This window comes from Podarcis pityusensis (assembly GCF_964106645.2).
Source record: "Podarcis pityusensis genome assembly, chromosome: 15".
In the NCBI taxonomy this organism is placed as follows: Eukaryota; Metazoa; Chordata; class Lepidosauria; order Squamata; family Lacertidae; genus Podarcis; species Podarcis pityusensis.
The window spans coordinates 10,076,570-10,096,872 of NC_138040.1; the positions used below are offsets into that span (position 1 = coordinate 10,076,570).

Here is a 20,303-nt window from a genome sequence, read left to right on the forward strand (position 1 = left end):
GGTCTTCTACTTTTAAAGAGAATATGTAAGTTTCCTTTTCTCGTGTGTATGGTCTTTTTTAAAAAAATGTTTTGTGGAGGAAGTCTCTGTATTATAAAATGTGTGCGCCTGGTGGTGGGTTTGCTTGTAGTTAGAAGAGCTCGTAGTTATAAAGTCTGAACAGATGCATTTCTTCCCTGAACGCCTGTTTGGTGACTTATGAAGTTTTGTTTTAGCCTCTGTCTTTTTGATAGGACGCGAGTGTTCACTTCTATGGCCTCTTCTTTCAAAAATAGTATTAGAGCCATAGTGAGGCCAATTATGAAGCAGGAGAAAGGTGTCAGCATGTTTTGGTGAATCCTGCAGTATACAGAAGAACAAAAACTGTGGGTTGTATCCAAAGTAGCACTGAGTAAAGTGTCCTGGGAGTAGGACTGCCCTGTTTTCCTTCCCTCATGCCCCCTTCTGCTCTGGAGGGTTGCTGGAACCCCAAGATTTGGGGAGGGGGCATGCAGTGGGTGGGGGAAGAAGGGAGAATGTCCCACAAGTGGAAAACCTTGCACTGACAGCAAACACTAGTTGTATGCACACACCTCAATAAGACACTAATAATAATAATAATAATAATAATAATAATAATAATAATATATTATTTGTACCCCGCCCATCTGGCTGGATTTCCCCAGCCACTCTGGGCAGCTTCCACAAATACCAAAAATACACTAATATGTCATACATTAAAAACTTCCCTGAACAGGAAGATGTCTTCTGAATGTCAGGTAGTTGTTTATCTCTTTGACATCTGATGGGAGGGTGTTCCACAGGGCGGGCGCCACTACTGAGAAGGCCCTCTGCCTGGTTCCCTGTAGCTTTGCTTCTCGAAATGAGGGAACCGCCAGAAGGCCCTCAGCGTCCGGGCAGAACAATGGGGGTGGAGACGCTCCTTCAGGTATACTGGGCTGAGGCCGAGACACTTGTGAACTGTGCATGTGTGATCAAGGTCACTGGGCTACAGGAGTGTGTTTGTCACACTCTTCAGTCGCTCTTCCCAGAGCACAAAAAGCAGTTCATGTTTACAATATAATAATACAATACGATAATCTTTATTGTTATTGTCCCATACAGAACAACAAAATGGAAAAATCTACATAAAACATTCAAAACCCAACAAGCCTGCTATCCCAACCTGGTTAGCCCCCTAAAAACTCTGGTACCCCATTTTTAAATACAATATACTTCCATAGAGACTCCTTACCCTGCGTTTAAAACCAAAATCGCATTTGGGTAGAAACTGTTTCTCAGGCAGCTAGTCCTAGTCTTTATAACCCTGTACCTTCTTCCAGAAGGCAGAAGCTGAAAGAGATCATTTCCGGGGTGCGTACTATCCTGCGCTATCTCTGCAGCTTTCTTATGGCACCTGGAAGCATGATCCACGGTGGGAAGAGTGCACCCAGTTATTCTCTCCGCAGTCTTTACAACCCTGGACAGCATTGTTTTTTTCCTTGAAACATGCACAACACAAAAGGGAAGTGGTTTGAGGAGGGAGGAGGAGGAAATAAGCAAACTCAGTTTTGCGTTCTGAGTTGCAAGCTGTTCTAATGACGAGCTGGGATGGAAAAGTTCAAGGAGAGGGTAAACAAAAGATGCCAGTCAGTTTGCAGCACCAATGGACTGGGCCTGCGTCCTTCCTCTCCCTTCCTTGGTGTAGTGACTGCTGCCAAGTGACAGGCGTTACAATCCCGTCACGGCTGGACTACTGTAATGTGCTCTATGTGGGCAGGCCCTTGAGCCTGGTCCTGAAGCTCCAACTGGTGCAGAATGCAGCAGCTAGACTGCTGATGGTGACACATGACACCTCTGCTAAAACATCTGCACTGGCTGACTATATCCTACTAGGACAGGTTCAAGATTCTTGTGTTGATATATAAAGCCCTGAGCAACCTGAACTAAGATCCCTCAAGGACCACTTCAGCCTTCATATCCCAACTTGATCACTGAGATTATCCAGAGTAGCACCATTACTTTTTGTCCCATGTTACAGAGACATAACTGGCCACAACTAGAAGTCAGACATTTAGTTTCGCTGGTCCCATGGGGTGAAATACTCTTCCAGCACCGTTTTTGCAGGAATCCTTACTTTTGACTTTTGGGAAACTCTGCATAGAAATTTATCATTTTTCCAGTCATACAGTTCTCCACATTTCCACATGTAGTTTTCTTTTTTTTTTTTAAAGAGGTCCTCATGAAAATTCATCAGCATCTGAGTGTGAATTTCTCTCAATATATATATACTTACGTGCAATTTTCCCCAATACCCACCACTTTTGCAAAGCAATTTTCCTTAATATAATGCATTTTTCTCATTTGTATGATATACACACTTTCCAGTAGTCTATGTCTTTTTATATGTATTATGCCGCTGACGAACTGTCTTTCAAAATTCAGAGAAGCACAAATTTTGAAGAAAGGTTGTGGTTTGGTTTCTGCATTGTTTCAGAAAATGTGAATTAGGGAAGCTTTTAATGCTTAATACCCAGATGGGGGGTATAAATAATGAATTATATTATTATTATTATTATTAAATGGGAAAGGAATAATAATAAAAATCCTCTTCCCTGTATACATCTTGGAGGTGGTGCAGTCAGGGAAATATTTTATCTTAGCTCTCTTGTTGAGCACCCAAGGGCCCCAATGCCATGAAGTTCATCCAACCATCTTTATTGATAGGTCTATACAAATTTGGAACAGGATGCTTGAAAAATAATCTCACCTGTCATATACCCAGTCAATCACTGTGTCCTGCTTTTGAGGCCTCTTGCTGACACCATCTCATCAGGAGTTTCTTTCATTCCTTTTTAGCACAATGTAGAAATCAGACCTTTAGTGTTGTGGATAGTTGGAATTCCCTCCGTTTGGGTATTAGGCAGGTGCCATCTCTATTTTCTTTTCATCATCTGTTGAAGACCTTCTTCTTTTAAGAAAAGATCTTTCACAGCTTGCCTCTATATTGGAATTGTTTTTAATGGTTTTTTATTGTTTCCATCACTTGTTGTTTGCTGCCATTGGTTCCTTTGGGAGGAAAGGCGAGATATAAAATTAACAAATAAATAAATCAAGTCTAGTTCTCTCCAGGTTCAGAGGCAATGTACCAATGCATAGTCCTCATGGATGTTCATTAACATGTTATTGCAAATATCTCCTAATCTGCACATTTTTACAAGCAATTTAAATATACACATTTTTGCAAAGCAATTCCCCCCCAAATAATATATGTTTGTACATTGTCTTCATGAATACAGGTACTTTTAAAATGCACTTTCATATTACTTGGCTGGAGAATCTCATTGCAAAATTTGGAGCAGCACGAATTTTGAAGGATGTTCGTGTTTCAGCTTGCGTATTCTTTCAGAAAGTGTGAATTAGGTAGATTCACATTTAAATATGAACCAAAGTGGATTTCTCTCTTGTCCCTACCAAAGGTTAATAGTTGCTGGAGGGGACACACAGTGATGAAGAGTCGTTAAATTCGCTCATTGCCTATAATCTTTCACAGAAGCGTTTGGGATTCAACAGAGTCTTCTGTTAAGCATGGAGCAGTCACAGAAATATAGACACACCATGTAGGCTAATAACTGTGAAAGCATATATAAAAGAATAATGATATCATTCAAAAGGTAGAAATAAATCTATTAGAGTTCATATATACAATGTAACAGACTAGTGGCACAGAACGTTCAAGATAGACACCAGAGGTCAGCCTCACAATGGTTATTAAAAGGTTTCAACAGAAGACATCCCAAAAGTCTCAAAGACAGTGTTTCCGGAATTGTGCTGGTCCCGAGGGTTAACAGTGCGGCGAGGTCCGAGTCCAGTCCAAGGTCGAGGGTGAGGTATGGAGGCTGTCCATCAAAGCTGAATCTGGGTCCAAGGCAGGGAGTCGGGTGAGGTCAGGAACTCTGGCAGAAGAGCAGGACAGGGTGCAGGCAGGAACAGGCTACCAACAATGTTGCTCCCGCAACTTGGGATCGGGCCTGACTGGCTTTTATCTGCCCTGAGGCCTAGGGTGGCCCCGGTCCACAGGCCTAGAGGCGAGCACTCCTCCTGCGGGAACTTAGTTCCCACCGCCTCTCTGCCCTGAGCCTCTGCAGCTCAGGAGAGGCTGGAGGGTTACCAGACCCAGAGGTAACCTCAGCTTCCCCTGACGGGGCTGAAAGTGGAGCACCTGCATGCAATGGGTCCTCCATCACCTCAGGAGCCAGAGCAGACTCAGCTGGTCCCTGCACCTGAGGATCCAGCACAGGTGAGGACCCTTCAGGCTCAGGCCCCAGCCCCGGCTCAGCTGGTTCTGAAGGCAGGGACTCCTGTGCAGGCTGGGATTCCTCAGGTTCAGCCTCCAAGTCCGAATCCCAGGCCATCACAGGAATCATAGAATCATAGAATCATAGAGTTGGAAGAGACCACAAGGGCCATCGAGTCCAACCCCCTGCCAAGCAGGAAACACCATCAGAGCACTCCTGACATATGGTTGTCAAGCCTCTGCTTAAAGACCTCCAAAGAAGGAGACTCCACCACACTCCTTGGCAGCAAATTCCACTGTCAAACAGCTCTTACTGTCAGGAAGTTCTTCCTAATGTTTAGGTGGAATCTTCTTTCTTGATACTACTGTTTCGTGATAGTCTTCATCAGCTGAAAATACAATACAAAGCATAAAACCAGTGAATGATAACAGAATTGAGCTACCCGCATACATGGTGTATAATAAAACACAATATACAAATCAAAGCGTATAAAGAAAGGTACATACCCAAAGTATGGAGCAGTAGCAGCAGCAATAAGGCTTCCTCTTTAATGCTGAGGTACTACTGTGGGTTTCTCCAAAACTGCTTTCTGGGAAGCCTGGGAAATGCAGCATTCCCAAGGCTCCCCCAGTTCCAAATTTCAGCACCAACTTCTGTTGTAATGAAGCCCTGGCTGGCGCGACCTCTCCAAATGTGACATTTACAAAGCAAGCAAATAAAATGCCATTCCAGCAATAATTCCTTATGACTTGTAAATAGCTGAGGCCATATCCATAAATGCGGGCCATTTACAAACAAATATACTCTGGTAGCATCAAGCTTTTATGAGTCTCCAAACATCTGCTGCACAGTTGCAGTGGTTCCCTCTCGTCCTGCTATTGCAAAGGAATTAATTGTTGTTGTTTTGTAAAGGAGGGGGTGGAGAAGGAGGGCAGCATGAATAATAAGGGGGAGGGGGATAGTTTATTTTAAATAAACTATAAACTGGTGCAAGCTGTGCAGTTAACTTCCCGTCTCATTTCTTTCAGAGTCGCATTGCTGCCTTTGATGTTGTCCTGAAACACTTGAGCTTCTCCCGGGAACAGCCACCTTTCTTCTGCCCAATGAGGCTGACAGCACAACATGGAGAGGGTCAGCCCAAACCAGAGGAGGACCAAAGGGAAGACTCTCCCACTTCCAATGAGAGGATACTGGAAGACTGTTTGCAGAGAAACAGAGAGCTGGAATTTTCCAACTGGTTAGTTTCATGATTTGTTTTTCTCTTTCTTGATTTTCTAATGATTACCCACCCACCCACCCCAAAGCAAATCACTCTACAGGGGGACAAAGCAAAAAAGGCAGTGGAGGCTAGTCCATTGGGGCAAATGGGATACTGTCTCCCACAACCTCAGTGTATCACCAGCCAGCCCTCACCTGCCTGCCTGCTTGTTCCAACCAGCAGGGCTAAAGTGAGCTGTCCATGGTTCTGACTTCCTTGACCCCTGCTGAAAAAGGCATCATCATCATTATTATTATTATTTATTTAAGGCATTTGTATACTGCTTAATAATGTGCATTTCTGTTTGGTGCACATAAAAACAATCTGCAGAAAATGAGACAATAAAACAAACTATATTATAATAGAATTATAATATAATATAATTATAATAGAACCAAACGCTACATTACAATGCTTGCTGGAATGAGAGTGTCTTAGTCATACACCTGCTGCTCAGCAAGGAGGATTTCTGTCTTATTTCAGTTGGGAGGGAGTTCCACAGGCTTAGGCCCAGAACAGTGAATGCACAGTTTCTAGCTGTTATGAGTCATGCATCTGAGAAATAGGAGGCCACTAACAGAGACTCTCTGCAAGACCTCAGAGAACAAAACTCTCAATGAGCAGCATTCTCATCTGCAACCAGAAGGTTCCCTGTACATTCTTTTCCATAGAGCTAAGTGGGAGAGAGCATTTAGGTGAGTGCAAAGGAGCAGGGATGAGCAATGACTAATTACTGATGCACTGCACAAGACCTTGGCAGAAAAAAATGCACCACACTATTATGAATGAGTGAAATAAATAATTCACTAAAACAAAATCCACACAGAGAGAAAACCCCAACAGATATGAGATAAGCTATTCAGCAGCTCAGAATGATCATGTGATGCTCAAAACAAGTCCAACCTTGAAACCAAATATGCAATCTATGAGGCATCTTTCCTTAGAAGGATCCATTGTGATTTCCATACGGCATCTGAAGCTAAGACAACTGATGGCATGCCTTATTGCAGCTTCCATTCCATTTGTTGAAAACCAGAACTTGGCAATATATTCTTTGGAAGAAAGCAAAGCCTTAAACCGATGATTTGGTGTGGTTTGCTTTCTCATTTGTTTATTTCCTATCTAATATCACAGCTTTGGTTGAAATAAGCTTGTGAAATGCTCTTCAGAATTTCACCCTGCATTCTGGAGATTCAAATGAGCTGGTCTTGTTACCAAAGCAAATGTGTTCCATTTGGAATTCCCAGTTTTGCATAACTTTTAAATTTCTTAATTTGTTAGCATCTTAGTTTTCAGATCTTTCCTTCCTGACCCATAAGAGGCTCCAGTGTAGTTCACAACTGTTACAGTGTTGTGAAAATAAAAAAGGAGAATATGAAACTCAACAAAATTAAAACAGACCACAGAGTCAAACATACTATTAAAATATTTATGATTTTTTAAAAATGTTTGGATTGCCCATAAAAGCCATCAATGAAGTCCAAACTATCCTTAGGGGAGTTTCACAGCTAAGGTGCTGCCACCAAGAAGTCCCCATCTTCTGTTATCACTTGTCAAGACTTCTTCAGTGTCAGAACACTGAGCAGAATCTTGAGTGATAAATATACAGTATGTTTAGCTTGGATAAGAAACTGAGAGATGATAGCCATCATCTAGAGGGCTGTCATGCATGGACGACGGAACAAGCTTGTTTTTCAGTAGTCTTTAGAATGAGAGGGGCTGGAAACTGGTGTCGACATACTGATATATATATATTGGTGCACAGAGGTGACTGTTTTCCTGTACTGCTTCCTACATGATGGTGTAAAACATGGAGTGTGCAACATATTAGGATGACTCTTGAGTTGGAGGGCAAGGAGGGCATTCAGAAGAACCACGCATCTTGACAGGTAAAGTGGCATCTGTAGAAGGCAACATAAATTGATTTCTGAAGTGCTTTGTGGTTCCTCGGTGATCCAGGTTTCAAAAAAAAACAATGCTACAAACAAGCATAGAGAAAAGAGAGAAAGAGAAAGTAATGCCTTTAAGCTTACCATAATGTCGTGGCTCCAGGGTAGGTTGATGGGGGGAAAGAGCAAACCGTGAGCCAAGTGGGGGAGAGGGTATAGGGAGGGCTCCATTGTGACTGACAGGTCAAACCTGCAATCAGAGAGAATAATTTTACCTGGAAAGTTAAAAAAACAAAACAAAACCTTTTAATTCAAACCCCCCCCCCCAAAAAAAAACCACACACCAACTTGGCAAAATCAGAACTTATGTCTCTAGTTCTGGGATGAGGAGAGCGGGAGGCAGAGCTGCTTCACAACTGACAGGTCTGGCTTGTAATCAGAGGGAATGATTTACCAAGAATCAACCAATCCTAGAGCTCTGGGGACAAAGCAGCTTTGCAAAAGCAGAACATATGTCTTCAAGCTTAAGGACAGGGAGGGGAGAATGCAGAAGCAGAGCTTCATTGTGAGTAACAGGTCAAGCTCGAAATCAGTGGCAGTGATTGTATCCTATTTTGATGTTACATTTGCAGATGTTTTAGGCTGTTTGGATTCTATGTGAGAAATAACGGGGGGGGGGGGGAATGATGGTGATGATAGGATTTGCTTTCTGTGTAGTATTAATTGTTCTTCCCACTCAAGAATCAACTTTAATGGTGCCCAGCACAAAAGACCCTGCGTCTATCTGCCAGTACTTTGCCAGGGTTTGTTCCTTGAGAGGCTAGTGTGACTGCAAATTTAATACAGTGGTACCTTGGGTTACAGACGCTTCAGGTTACAGACTCCACTAACCCAGAAATAGTTCTTCAGGTTAAGAACTTTGCTTCAGGATAAGAACAAAAATCGTGCTCCGGCGGCGTGACGGCAGCAGGAGACCCCATTAGCTAAAGTGGTGCTCCAGGTTAAGAACATTTGGGTTAAGAACGGACCTCCAGAACGAATTAAGTTCTTAACCTGAGGTACCACTGTATTCTATCAAAAAGGGGGAAATGTTACGCAGGGAAAAGCATCGTAATTGTGAAGAGCTGGGAGAGAGACAAAGCAGGCACACATAGAACCCCAAGCCAAATTGGGCAGTCTATGAAATGCCACAAATCAAGGTGGACTGGTTTCTGAAGCTTTGAATCAGAGTGTAGACCAAATCTTGGAGCCGATGCAGACCTCTCCCATGCTTATCAAAATCAAACTGTTTCAAAAAGATATGCTGGTTGATCCCACATCTCAAACAATGATTCGGTTTCCAGTAGGCTGCCAGAAAGACATTATGTTCTGTGTGTGTTTTCAAAGAGAAACCAGCTTGACATGTGCCCAACTGGTGTCCTGGAATGTAGCGGTTTTCCTGTGTCTAATCTAGCATTAGACACAGAAAAACAGAAGGAGGGGAGAATAAAATTTTATTTATCACACTCCCAATTTACATGCATTAATCACCTTGTTTTGATTTCAGCCAGGTGATCACTCCCCATTTACTCAGGGCAGATCCTGGGGATTTAAAAAAAAAAATACTTTAATCATTATGTGTGTGGTCCTTACACTACCAAATTTAGCAATCTCCTGGTGGTAAAATTCTAATATTTGACTGGATTAGAAGGAACAAATTTTACTTAGCAGTGTAACAGTTGGGTAGCAGTTGCTGCTACCCAGCTGTATACAAAACTGAAACTAGACAGATCTTCTTAGCTTCTTTTCTCTGCTGATCTTGCCCAGAACTGATCCTGCCCTCCATCCAGCAAGGGAGCAGCTCTGCCATGTACAGAACCATTTCAGACCCTCCAAGTGTCCTGATTTCTCAGGGATAGTCCCAGAAATATAGAAGCCATCCCAGTTTCTGTTTTGATCCAGGAATGTCCCATTTTTCCTTTTTCATCCCCTCCACATCTTGGAGAACAATTATAAGGTGTGTGTGTGTGTGTGTGTGTGTGTAGGTGCAAAAACGGAGTCCTGTTTATACTGAAAATGAAATTCCTGCACCAAATGAAGGAAAAGGTGATGGTGGCATACAAAGCCCTTCCAATAACTTTGAAGGAAAAGGTCACCAATCCACCTTAAATTCTTTAATTGAAATGCTTCGGCAGCCAGCCATTTCTTAGGAAACGCTTGCAGTGTTGATTCCTTTATTGTAAACGGGGCCTTGTTTGGAAGTAAGCCCCACTGTATTCAATGGAGCTTACTCCCAGGTTATTGAGTAAAGATTGTGCAGACTTACACTGCAGTCTGAAGCATTTTTACTCAGAACTAAGTCCCACTGAGTTCAATAGGATTTACTTCCTGGCATGTTCCTGAACATTCTCACAGTTTCCATTAGTATTAGTACCATAGTACCTCAGGTTACAGATGCTTCAGTTTACAGACGCTTCAGGTTACAGACTCCACTAACCCAGAAATAGTACCTCAGGTTAAGAACTTTGCTTCAGGATGAGAAGAGAAATCGCGCGGCGGCACCGTGGCAGCAGTGGGAGGCCCCATTAGCTAAAGTGGTACCTCAGGTTAAGAACAGTTTCAGGTTAAGACCTCCATAACCAATTAAGTTCTTAACCTGAGGTACCACTGTATTAGTATTAGCATTTTAGTATTAGTATTGTTGTTGTTTAGTCGTTTAGTCGAGTCCGACTCTTCGTGACCCCATGGACCAGAGCACGCCAGGCACTCCTGTCTTCCACTGCCTCCCGCAGTTTGGTCAGGCTCATGTTTGTAGCTTCGAGAACACTGTCCAACCATCTCGTCCTCTGTTGTCCCCTTCTCCTTGTGCCCTCCATCTTTCCCAACATCAGGGTCTTTTCCAGGGAGTCTTCTCTTCTCATGAGGTGGCCAAAGTATTGGAGCCTCAACTTCACGATCTGTCCTTCCAATGAGCACTCAGGGCTGATTTCCTTAAGAATGGATACGTTTGATCTTCTTGCAGTCCATGGGACTCTCAAGAGTCTCCTCCAGCACTTAGTATTATATACCACCTTTTTCCCTGAGAGGTCTCCTCCAGTATTAGTATTATATACCACCTTTTTCCCTGAGAGGTACGCAAGGCAACTTACAGCTACAATTTTATTTCATTCCCTTTATCTGCAGAAGATGTTGTACATGATCCCTTCCCTCACACATTTTTGCTTTACAATAATCCCATCAGGTAGTTTTCATGGAGAAGCTTTAATTGGCTCAAGGTGACAGATGTAGATATGTATATGACATCTATGTGTGTGCAGAGATCAGATGCAGGAGAAGCTTCCTGCTGTAGAATAGAATGCCCCTATTTTCATCTGAGAAATATTGGACAGCATGCCATTTCTAAATCACTTTAGTTCCTAGTCACATTGCAGGAATAAGTTATTGAGCCAAAAGTGTTGTCTGAAAGCAAATTATGCAGCAAGCTTGATGAAAATAAGTGGGTCTGGGCCTAATCACAAGCTGTAGTGGAGCAGCATTTTCAGGAATATTCCTGTCTGGGTGGAACAGTCATTTGCAGTCTAGGGATGGGGAAGCTTACTGTGACAAGTAGCGGCAGTGGTAGCTGTTATATTTTGTAAATTATTATTTAACTACTAGCTGCATTGTTCAATGAAGTGAGAGTGACCCAGAGGGTGCCATTCTTCTGAACGCCAAATGAGTTTCTACTTCCCCTCTCTCACACCTGGTGCTAACCTGGTGCCAGACATGGAGTCCTCTAAGGATGAACCAGACACCCCACAGATCGAAGATCCTCAGGAGCAGGTAGGGTCTCTGACAGACAGTGCTGAGAATCCCCTTCAGGGCCCCTCTGGTGGTAGACCTGCTGGAGAACCTGTGGAGCTGTCAAAGGACGAGATGGAGCCATCTCTCAGCATTGGAGAACATGGGCACCAAAAAGTCTGGACCTAGACCAAAGAGCAATGAGGTACAGACTTTTTGGTGCCCATGTTCTCCAATGCTAAGAGATCAATAACCCCAGAGTTAGCTCATGAGTAAAGGGTCGACATCTGCACTCAGTGGTTAGGAAAGTTTCCTTGCCTGAAACCTTGGAAAGCCACAGCCAATCAGTGTGGACAATGCTGAGTTAGATGAACCAATGGTCTCCCTCAGTGTAAGTCAGCTTTCTGTGTTTCTAAGCATGTGATGCAAAGTATTTTAGTTGTGAGACTCTGTCCAATGAGCCTGGACAGTTGCAGTTGTATCTCCAGTCTTGATTACAACAGTCTGTGAAGTCAATGAAGTCATTGTAGACATTCATAGGTTTGCACTGTATGCTATTTGTTTAATTGTTTGTTCTGCATTGGTTTCAAGAATAGAAATGAGCTTGGCTGGAATATTCCCCAAAAGGAGCGGTACAAATAAGAACAAAAATAATAATACCATGGTTCAACAGGGAAGATGTTGGATCTTGGAATACAAGTTTACTGAGAATGGTCCTGATTTGTTTGTGGGGAGGTTAGATGCATCAAGCAAGAAGTATCACACACTTTCCCCCATCACTTTCCATATTGCAAAAAGTTGGACTGGTTTTTGGAAGGTGGAAGAGCAACCTGCTTTAACTGCATGACTTGGGTTTCCCAAGAGGTGATTGAACCACACCACAACATAGCAATGGTCTGGAAGCACCCAGTGACTGATAGAAATTAGATTGCAACTACTAATCTCCTTGTTGGTGTATGTGTGTGTTTTCAAATCCTTTGGAATGCGGGCAGCTGCCTTGGAGAGAGTCAGACCATCTGTTTATCTAGATCAGTATCACTTACACTGACAGGCTGTCCAGGGTTTCAGGAAGAGAGTCTCTCCCAACCCCACCTGGAGACACCAGGGGTCAAACATGAGACCTTCTGCATGCAAAGTAGATACTCTACTCATTGAGCTACAGCCTTTCCCTAGAAGGATTTGTGGTCTGACTTGTCAGTAGGGAGGCAGCTGACAATTGTTTTCAACTGAGCGTTTGCCCCATATACAGGGTCTCAATATACCTCAATAGCAACGCCTCTGGGTATCATATTGTTAGGTCTTTGAATCATAACATACAAAGCACAAAGGACATTCTCAGGCTTACCTGGAGATGCGGGGAGGGGAGGGGTCGGATCTGGCACCTTCTGCATGCAAAGCAGATGCCCTACCACTGAGCTACGACCCTCCCCTCTTTTTTCGCATTTCCGCAGAGGTTATGGGGGGGGGGGGAGTCTACAGACAAGGTTGGTGATTGATGCCTGGTAAGGAACGGGTTACTGTGAGACCCCGGCGTCCAGGCACCACGAGGACCAGCCGTCTGCTTTTTTTCCTCTTCTCGTGCTGGAGTTTTAGCGTGGGCGAGACGAGGCAGGAGGAGCTGGAAAGCGCGCACGCCGGGGGGTAGGTGGGCTGTTTAGAACAGGATTTCTTTCCCCCTTTCCAGGCTTCCACGGAAAGGAGCTTGTGCTGGGTGGCTGAGCTGCCGTTGGGCAAAGGTGCGTCGCCGCTCCCCCCCCCCATCCCCACGGAAGCGGGTGGGGCCGGCGTGTGCCATGGCCACCTGCTGGGTAGATTTGTCCCGGAGCGCAGCGCGTTGGGGACCGGCCGGGCACCTGTGGGGACCAGCTGGGCGCACCTGAGCTGGAGCGAGCTGTGCGCCCCCTCCCTCCCTCCCCTGCTGCTGTCCCTCGGAAAAGGGAGGTTTTATGCGGAGGTTGCTGGAGACCCCCTGGGGGGCCGGCGCGGGTTCTCTTTCTTTCTCTCCCTCGGGTGAGAGATCTGGGGCGGCGGAGAAAAGAAGGCAAGGAGAGACGCGGAAAAAGAGGGGGAAGCACGACGGAAGGGAGAACTGAGGAGGCGGCGGGATCCAGACCTGTAGGAGCAGCAGAGCCGCCTGCCTGGAAGGTAAGACCCAACCGCCCCCGCCCTGCTTTTCCTCCTCGGCGCACCGCCGCCGCCTGTGCGCGCAAGGCTCCTTCTCCAAACGTGCCCAAGAGAGCGCAGCGCACGGCGATGCTTTTCGCTCGGGCACGCGAGGACCGCGGTGGAGGTGAGCGAGCAGGTTGGCTTCGGGGGCTCGCGACGGCTCTAGGCAGCAGCAGCTGGTGCTGCTGCTGCTGTAGCTGCTTCTGAAGGACAGGCGAGGGTGGGAGAGATCCTGACGAGGAAAGACCTGTTAGCGAGCAAAAGGCGCTGGAGAGGGTGGCGGAGGAGCGATGGAGTTGATCCGGCGTAGGTCTGCTGTGTCGGTGGCCGCTGACATTCTTCCCCTCCAGGGCCGGGTGTGAGCGGCGTCCTCGGAAGCAGAGTGAGAGCCGTTCTGTGGGTTTTGGTGACCGTGTGTGGTGTGGAAGATGCTTACATAAAATCAGCATGAGCAAGGAAGCCACAGCAAGCTGTTGGTTCTTCTGAAGGGGCCACAAGATTATCATAATAATAAAAAAATCTGGAATGTGATTCCTTTTCAGTGCCCCCGGGTTGCTTCCCATGTTGGTCCTACTCAGAGTAGACCATCTTGAAATGAATGGACCTAAGTTTGCCATGCCTGTTGGGTTCAATGGGTCTCCTCTGAGTAGGGAGAGAGCCCCCTTCTCTTTAGTGTGGCATGAGCTTTGGGTTTAAGAGAAGGCTCCCTTCCAGAATTGGCATTCATCTTCTGGTGTTGGGAGGTTTTGCTCTTCAGGGAAAGGCTTAGGTGTCACATGAAAAATGTACCCCTCGGATTTCTACCTTGGAAAGAGATTATTGTTCTTAAAACTGTGTCCTGGGTATAAGATGCTAGCAGAGGAATGAGGGGCAGTAGTCACTGGAAGGGTTCATTTCTTATTTGGGAAGGGTGAGAGTGGTTGTATGGGAAAAGTGGTCTCTTCTATCCTCATGTACTCCTGCCTTTGTAGTCCTCTGTCTCTCTCTTCAATGTTTAGTTAATAAAACATAATTGCTTAGGGTCTTGACTCTGTGGTAGATCACCTGTTTTGCTTGCCACTGCCAGTCAGACTAAACAGATGGACCCACAACAAGCTAGATGGACCCAACTCAGTAGAAAGCAGGTTCTTATATTCCTAACACACCAGCATGTTTTCCCTGGGCAGCCAGCTGTGGAGATCATTGGGTGGACCATAAGGAAAACAACAACAACAACATCTCAGTGTTGTCCTTTCTCTCACTCACTACCACCCCCTCCATCCCTCTCAAATTTCCCTCCTTGTCCAAGATGCACAGATTCTGCAGGACTGCAGGAGAGCTGAGGCTTCTCTCATAATGGAAACCTCGCTTGACTAGGGCTGAGCGCCCTGGGAAAGATGGTTGGGTTCCAAAAATAACTACGAAGTTGCTAAGCATCAGGTAGGTCCATGCAGGGGGAAACTGGGGGGGGGGGGGGATAAAGTGTGTAGTGTGAGAATAGGCAGGAAAGGTGGAATATTAAGTAATCAACAGGATGTCAGGCTGCATGTCAATTTATGTATGTGTTTAAAGCTGGATGGGCCTTAATTTGTGTATAATACAAAAACCCAAGGCAACATTACACAGAGACTTTGTTATTAGGTATTCCAAGGCTCTTGGATAGGGCAGACTCAATTTAAAATGAGCATTGGTAGGTCAGCTGCATTTATACAGGCAAGTCAGTCTACTAATCCTTCTAGATTAGGGAAGGGTCGTAGCTCAATGGTAGAGCATCTTCCTTCTACGTGGGGGAAAAACAGGTGCTCTATCTTTGAGCAATGGTTCAAGACCTGTTGCAGGTTTGCTTCTTGGTTTCATTTCTCTTCCTTATGGCAAATAGGTTTAATTCATGGCTGGTCTCTGTACACAGCAGAAATACAGTTCAGGAAGCAAGCTGTTTTGGCAGCCAGGCAAACCACAGGGCTGTCTCAAAGGTCCCAGGCTTCCTACCTGTCAGAGACAGCAATGTGTCTGAATATGAGTTGCTGGAAGCCACAGGACGGAGAGAAGATTGTTATGCTCATGTCCTGCTTGTGGGCTTCCCAAAGGCATCTGGTTGGCCACTGTGAGAACAGGATGCTGACTCTATGGGTCTTTGGCCTGATCCAGCAAGACTCTTCTTGTGCTCTCAAGTCAAATCCTGGGATTGTAGATTCTTGTACCCATAGACAGTGAGGGCGTTCTGCATGCAGAGCATGCTCTCTATTCAGAGAGTTCATGCTTTCCACACGGACATGCCTGCAGCTGTTTGCACAAATGGCATTTCTGCCCAAGATGCAGGAATACCAAATAGTACCTACTCATTTTATTGGAAGTTTAGGAGCTATGGTACATATGCAAAGGGGTGGGGAGGTAATGCAAATAGCTTTTCCGCTTGGGAGCTAGAAGTAAAATATTCAAAGTTGCCCGTTAAATTAGAGAAATGGACAAATTAGAGAAGTTTTAATAATGCTTTAGTCTCAATCTAGCACCTTTTTTTGGTGTAGGCACTCAAAGTGTTATCTTTGCAACCTTGTTATCCTGAAATGCTGAATATAAGTTTGATTGGACAGTCACACTTTTCCGTCTCAACAGATGTGTTTACTTGGGAGTTAATCCCACTGAGTTGAGTGGGGATTAATTTAGGTGAGCTTGAACATCACTGGTCTTCAACAGGTTGGTTGGGAGCCACTAGTGGGCTGAGGCTTAATCCAAGGTTGGTCGCCATAGGAACACAACCACCATGCAAAAATATGGTGAAAGGTTAAGAAATGGGTCCGGTCTGCAAATACCTGTTTGGGTTAAAAGTTGATCCTGGGTCCGAAAAGGTTGAAGATACCTGGTGTATAGAATTGCAGCCCTAAAGGTTGATTCAAAAGGTTTTGCTTCAAAATAAATGCCTAAAAAAATACACAAGTTGCAAATTCACCACTGTCAATTATGTCTGGGCTGTTAGTTTACTTAGCAGTAAGTTCAGGGGGTGATTTTTATTTTATTGAGATGGCAGTGTATGAGGAGGGGCAGTTGTAACCATTTCTTTGTATATGTACTCCGCAAAAATGGTCCACTTCTATAGAAAAAGAAAAAGCTCTACTGGCGTCTATTCACAATCCTAATAATTCATTGCAGTTTGTGTATGATTTTCATGGAGATTGCTGTCAGAAAGAAGAGTGCGCGTGCTCTCTCTCTCTCTCTCTCACACACACACAGACACACATTTATTTACTTACTAGATATTAAATACACATAACACCCTAATGTGATTGGCAGCAATGCACTTAACATCACTAGGCACCCAAGTACTTACAAGACCACCTCCCCCAAGATCAGCTACCTGAGACCCTATGATTGACAGGTGAGTCCTTGATATTGCACCTCTAGGGGCTACCCGCTTGGTGCTGGCCTGTGACAGGACCTTTCTGGTGGTGGTTCCCCATTTGTTCAGTGTCATCTTTGGTGGTGGGATGTGTCTCCCTCATTGTTGACTTTTGAGAGGAATTTGATGGATAAAATGTATTGTTCCTAGCAACCCTGAAATCACTGGTTGAGAGAATGCTTTTTAACTGGTTTTAGAATGCATTTAAAAATGCTTTTTTATTGTTGATGGGTCTACTGCCTTGAGCCCCTTTGGGATGAAGTGTGGGAGATAGATAGATGATAGATAGATAGATAGATAGATAGATAGATGATGGATAGATGATAGAATTCTAGTTAGAGACCCTTAGTTGAGAGGAACACTCTGACGTTTTTCTTTTCCGTCCACTCCCAGAGTTGACCGGTGTAATCCCACAAGAATTTAACCTATTACCCCAAAACTGCATGCTCTGCCACTGAATCCAGAATCAATTCACATTTTTGCATCTTGGGTGATCATGATGACCCACTTAAACTTGGGGAGCTGGCGTGATGCTGGGTGGGTGAGCTCTGAATAGGGAAATTCATGTCAAATTACTCTACCTCCATAAACTTCACTTGGAGGCCACAGATAAGCCTTGGCTACCTTGAGGAGACAGTGACGCTGACCTAACTTGCTGGGTTGTTTTAAGGATTGCAGCAAGATAATGTGTATGCTTCAAGCATTCTGAGAAACTACCTGAATGTCAAGTATGAATGTCAAGTCCTAATTATTATTGCACCATCTCCAGCCTCTGCCTTGTGCTCCCATTTTGCTTTTGCTTCTCTACCTTAGGTAATGGATACTAGGGATCATTGTAGTCTTTGTTGAATTAACAATGCAAATCCTGAGCTATTTCATGGTTTAATAGTTTTCCTAAAGAATATATGTTTGCTAGGCTGTATGTTTGTCTTGAGAACATTGCTCTTCTCTGGAACAGCCTTCTTTGCATCACAGTGTTCCAATGAACAGATGCTATTAACACCTCCCAGTTCTTCCAGGAACCAGCTCCAGTCATGTACCCAGCCACATATCAACGTACTGTCACTGTGTCTTCCCACAGCACTTTGGAATTTTCAAAATGTTTTACCATCTAGATGTTTCCAAAACCCAGCAGGGCAACATCTTTATTAAAGGTAAAGGTAAAGGGACCCCTGACCATTAGGTCCAGTCGTGACCGACTCTGGGGTTGCGACGCTCATCTCACTTTATTGGCCGAGGGAACCGGCGTACAGCTTCCGGGTCATGTGGCCAGCATGACTAAGCCACTTCTGGCGAACCAGAGCAGTGCACAGAAACGCCGTTTACCTTCCCACCGGAGCAGTACCTATTTATCTACTTGCACTTTTGATGTGCTTTCAAACTGCTAGGTTGGCAGGAGCAGGGACCAAGCAACGGGAGCTCACCCCGTAATGGGGATTCGAACTGCCAACCTTCTGATTAGCAGGTCCTAGGCTCTGTGGTTTAACCCACAGCACCACCCGCGTCCCAACATCTTTGTTAGGACCAACCAAAAAAGTCACAAGCTTTCAAGTTCTCCAACACTCTTCATTGTCAAGCCTTTTTCCATTTCTGGATAAAAGCCTGTTCACTCTGGGTTGTGACTCTTGAGTTGTCTTTGGGGTTTTATTCTTCTTCTAGGCCAAGGTTTCCTGACCTTGGATCTCTGGTTCCTTTTTTTGGACCACAACTCCCATCATCCCTAGCTTGCAGATTCAGTGGTTAGGGATGATGGGAGCTGTAGTCCCAAAACAGCCAAAGATCAAAGTTTTGGAAACCTTGTTCCAGGCCAACACCTGTCATTTATGTCAGGGGCAGGAACCTGTAGTCCACTATATGTTGCTGGGCTCCTTCAACCACAGACAGCACGACTGACTCTTGGGGATGGTGGCATTGTAGGCCAACAGTACCTGGAGGACCATAGGTTTCCCATCTCTGATCTATGTGATGATTGCAGAGAAGACAATCTTTTGAGGCAATTCAATTGTTCCACTGTACAGATCTGAGACCAGAAAAGACTGGTGTTCCCAAAGGGTTGTAGTTCTGCTTTACATGCAGAAGGTCTTAGCTTCAATCCCCAAAACCCGCAAGTAGGGCTCTTAGAGAATCCTGCCTGAAATCCTGGAGATATACTGCCAGTTAATGTTGGCATTACTGAGCTAAACAGAGTGTTGGTTTCACTAATTATAAGACATCTTCCTATGTTCCTGAGCCTTATAGTAAGTCCACAACAGAGGTGGGGCTTGAACTCAGAGCTCCCTGACCCATTTATTGTGTTGTCTGCTGCAATTTGCTTGCCCTGTAGGGTTCCTTATGAAACTATTTTTATCTAAACTCATAGGCCATATTTTTATTTTAGTCTTCCTCCAGGGAACTCATGACAACCTACATGATTCTTCCACCCACCCAGTCTCATTTTTTAAATTTATTAAAAATATTTGTATATTGCAATTTGGTTAAGAAAAAAAGAATAGCAATTATAGTGCAATAAAAGTCCTACGGATCACCAGTTAACTATTATGGACAATGTTTCTTTTCTTAATTATTTGCATAGCCTGAAAAGTTTTCAGCAAATGTTTGAAGGTTATCATGGAAGGCATTTGCTGAATCTCTACTGGAAGAGCACTTCACAGGACCAGGCCACTAGCACTGAAGACTTGATTTTGATGAAAAGTAAGCCTCACCAACTCCAGCGACAACCAGCAGTGCCCTTGCTGATGCTCTCAGTGATCAAGCTGGGGTATAAGGGTTCAGGAGTCCCTGAGGGACCCTGGACCTAAGTTGCTTAGAGCTTTGTAAATTAATTCAAGAACCTGGTTCAGTAGTAGATGGGCTACTAGTGCAGTTGTTTTATCCATGGTGTCGCATGTTGGCAGCTATCCAGGTAGATATCTCAGTTGGTTAGAGCATGGTGCTGATAACACCAAGGTCACAGGTTTGATCCCCGTATGCATATTCCTGCATAACAGGTGTTTGGACTTGATGATCCTCAGAGTTCCTTCCAATGCTATGATTCTATGTGCCCCCATCTGTTATCTCATCACTGCATTATGCACCAGCTAGAGCTTTGGACCAGACCCAAGGGCAGCCCCACATGGTGCAATCCTTGCAACAGTCCTGGGAGGTAGTTAATTCTGAAAGACAGTGACCAGTCCAAAGTCTGACCTGGTATAAGAAAGGATTCCTCTTTGTCCGTGTAGCTCAGTATGGGACTCAGGCAGAGGTTTCACCTTCACTGATGATCTTATCATTTTAACTGGAAAGATGCCAGAGGGTTGAACCTCAGAACTTCAGCCTGTAAATTCTGGGATCTATTTATTGTTTTATTTGTATAAGATTATTTACCACCACCCCTTCACCACACAGAACTATAGTCCCATATGGAATCATAGAATTGTAGACTTGGAAGGCACCCAGAGGGTCATTGAGTCTGTTCCCCTGCAATGAAGGAACATCAGAGCCAGTGTGGTATAGTGGTTAAGAGCGGTGGACTTGTAATCTGGTGAACCGGGTCTCCGCTCCTCCACGTGCAGCTGCTGGGTGACCTTGGGCTAGTCACACTT

The 20,303-nt window shown here is 44.7% G+C and overlaps 1 protein-coding gene across 4 annotated transcripts in view; it reads left to right on the forward strand.

Annotated features, from left to right (window-relative positions):
• Positions 1 to 20,303, forward strand: part of CALN1 (calneuron 1) — a 139,857-nt gene that overhangs the window by 35,097 nt on the left and 84,457 nt on the right. Inside the window, exon 3 of one of the 4 annotated variants that reach the window (XM_080983218.1) lies at positions 5,306 to 5,514. In XM_080983218.1, coding sequence (XP_080839344.1) covers positions 5,381 to 5,514 — 134 coding nt within the window. In that variant the 5' untranslated portion in view covers positions 5,306 to 5,380. Of the gene's footprint in view, positions 1 to 5,305; positions 5,515 to 12,776; positions 13,329 to 13,372; positions 13,474 to 14,749; positions 14,769 to 20,303 lie in introns of those variants that run through there. The other 3 variants (XM_080983219.1, XM_080983220.1, XM_080983221.1) reach the window with 3 other exon arrangements.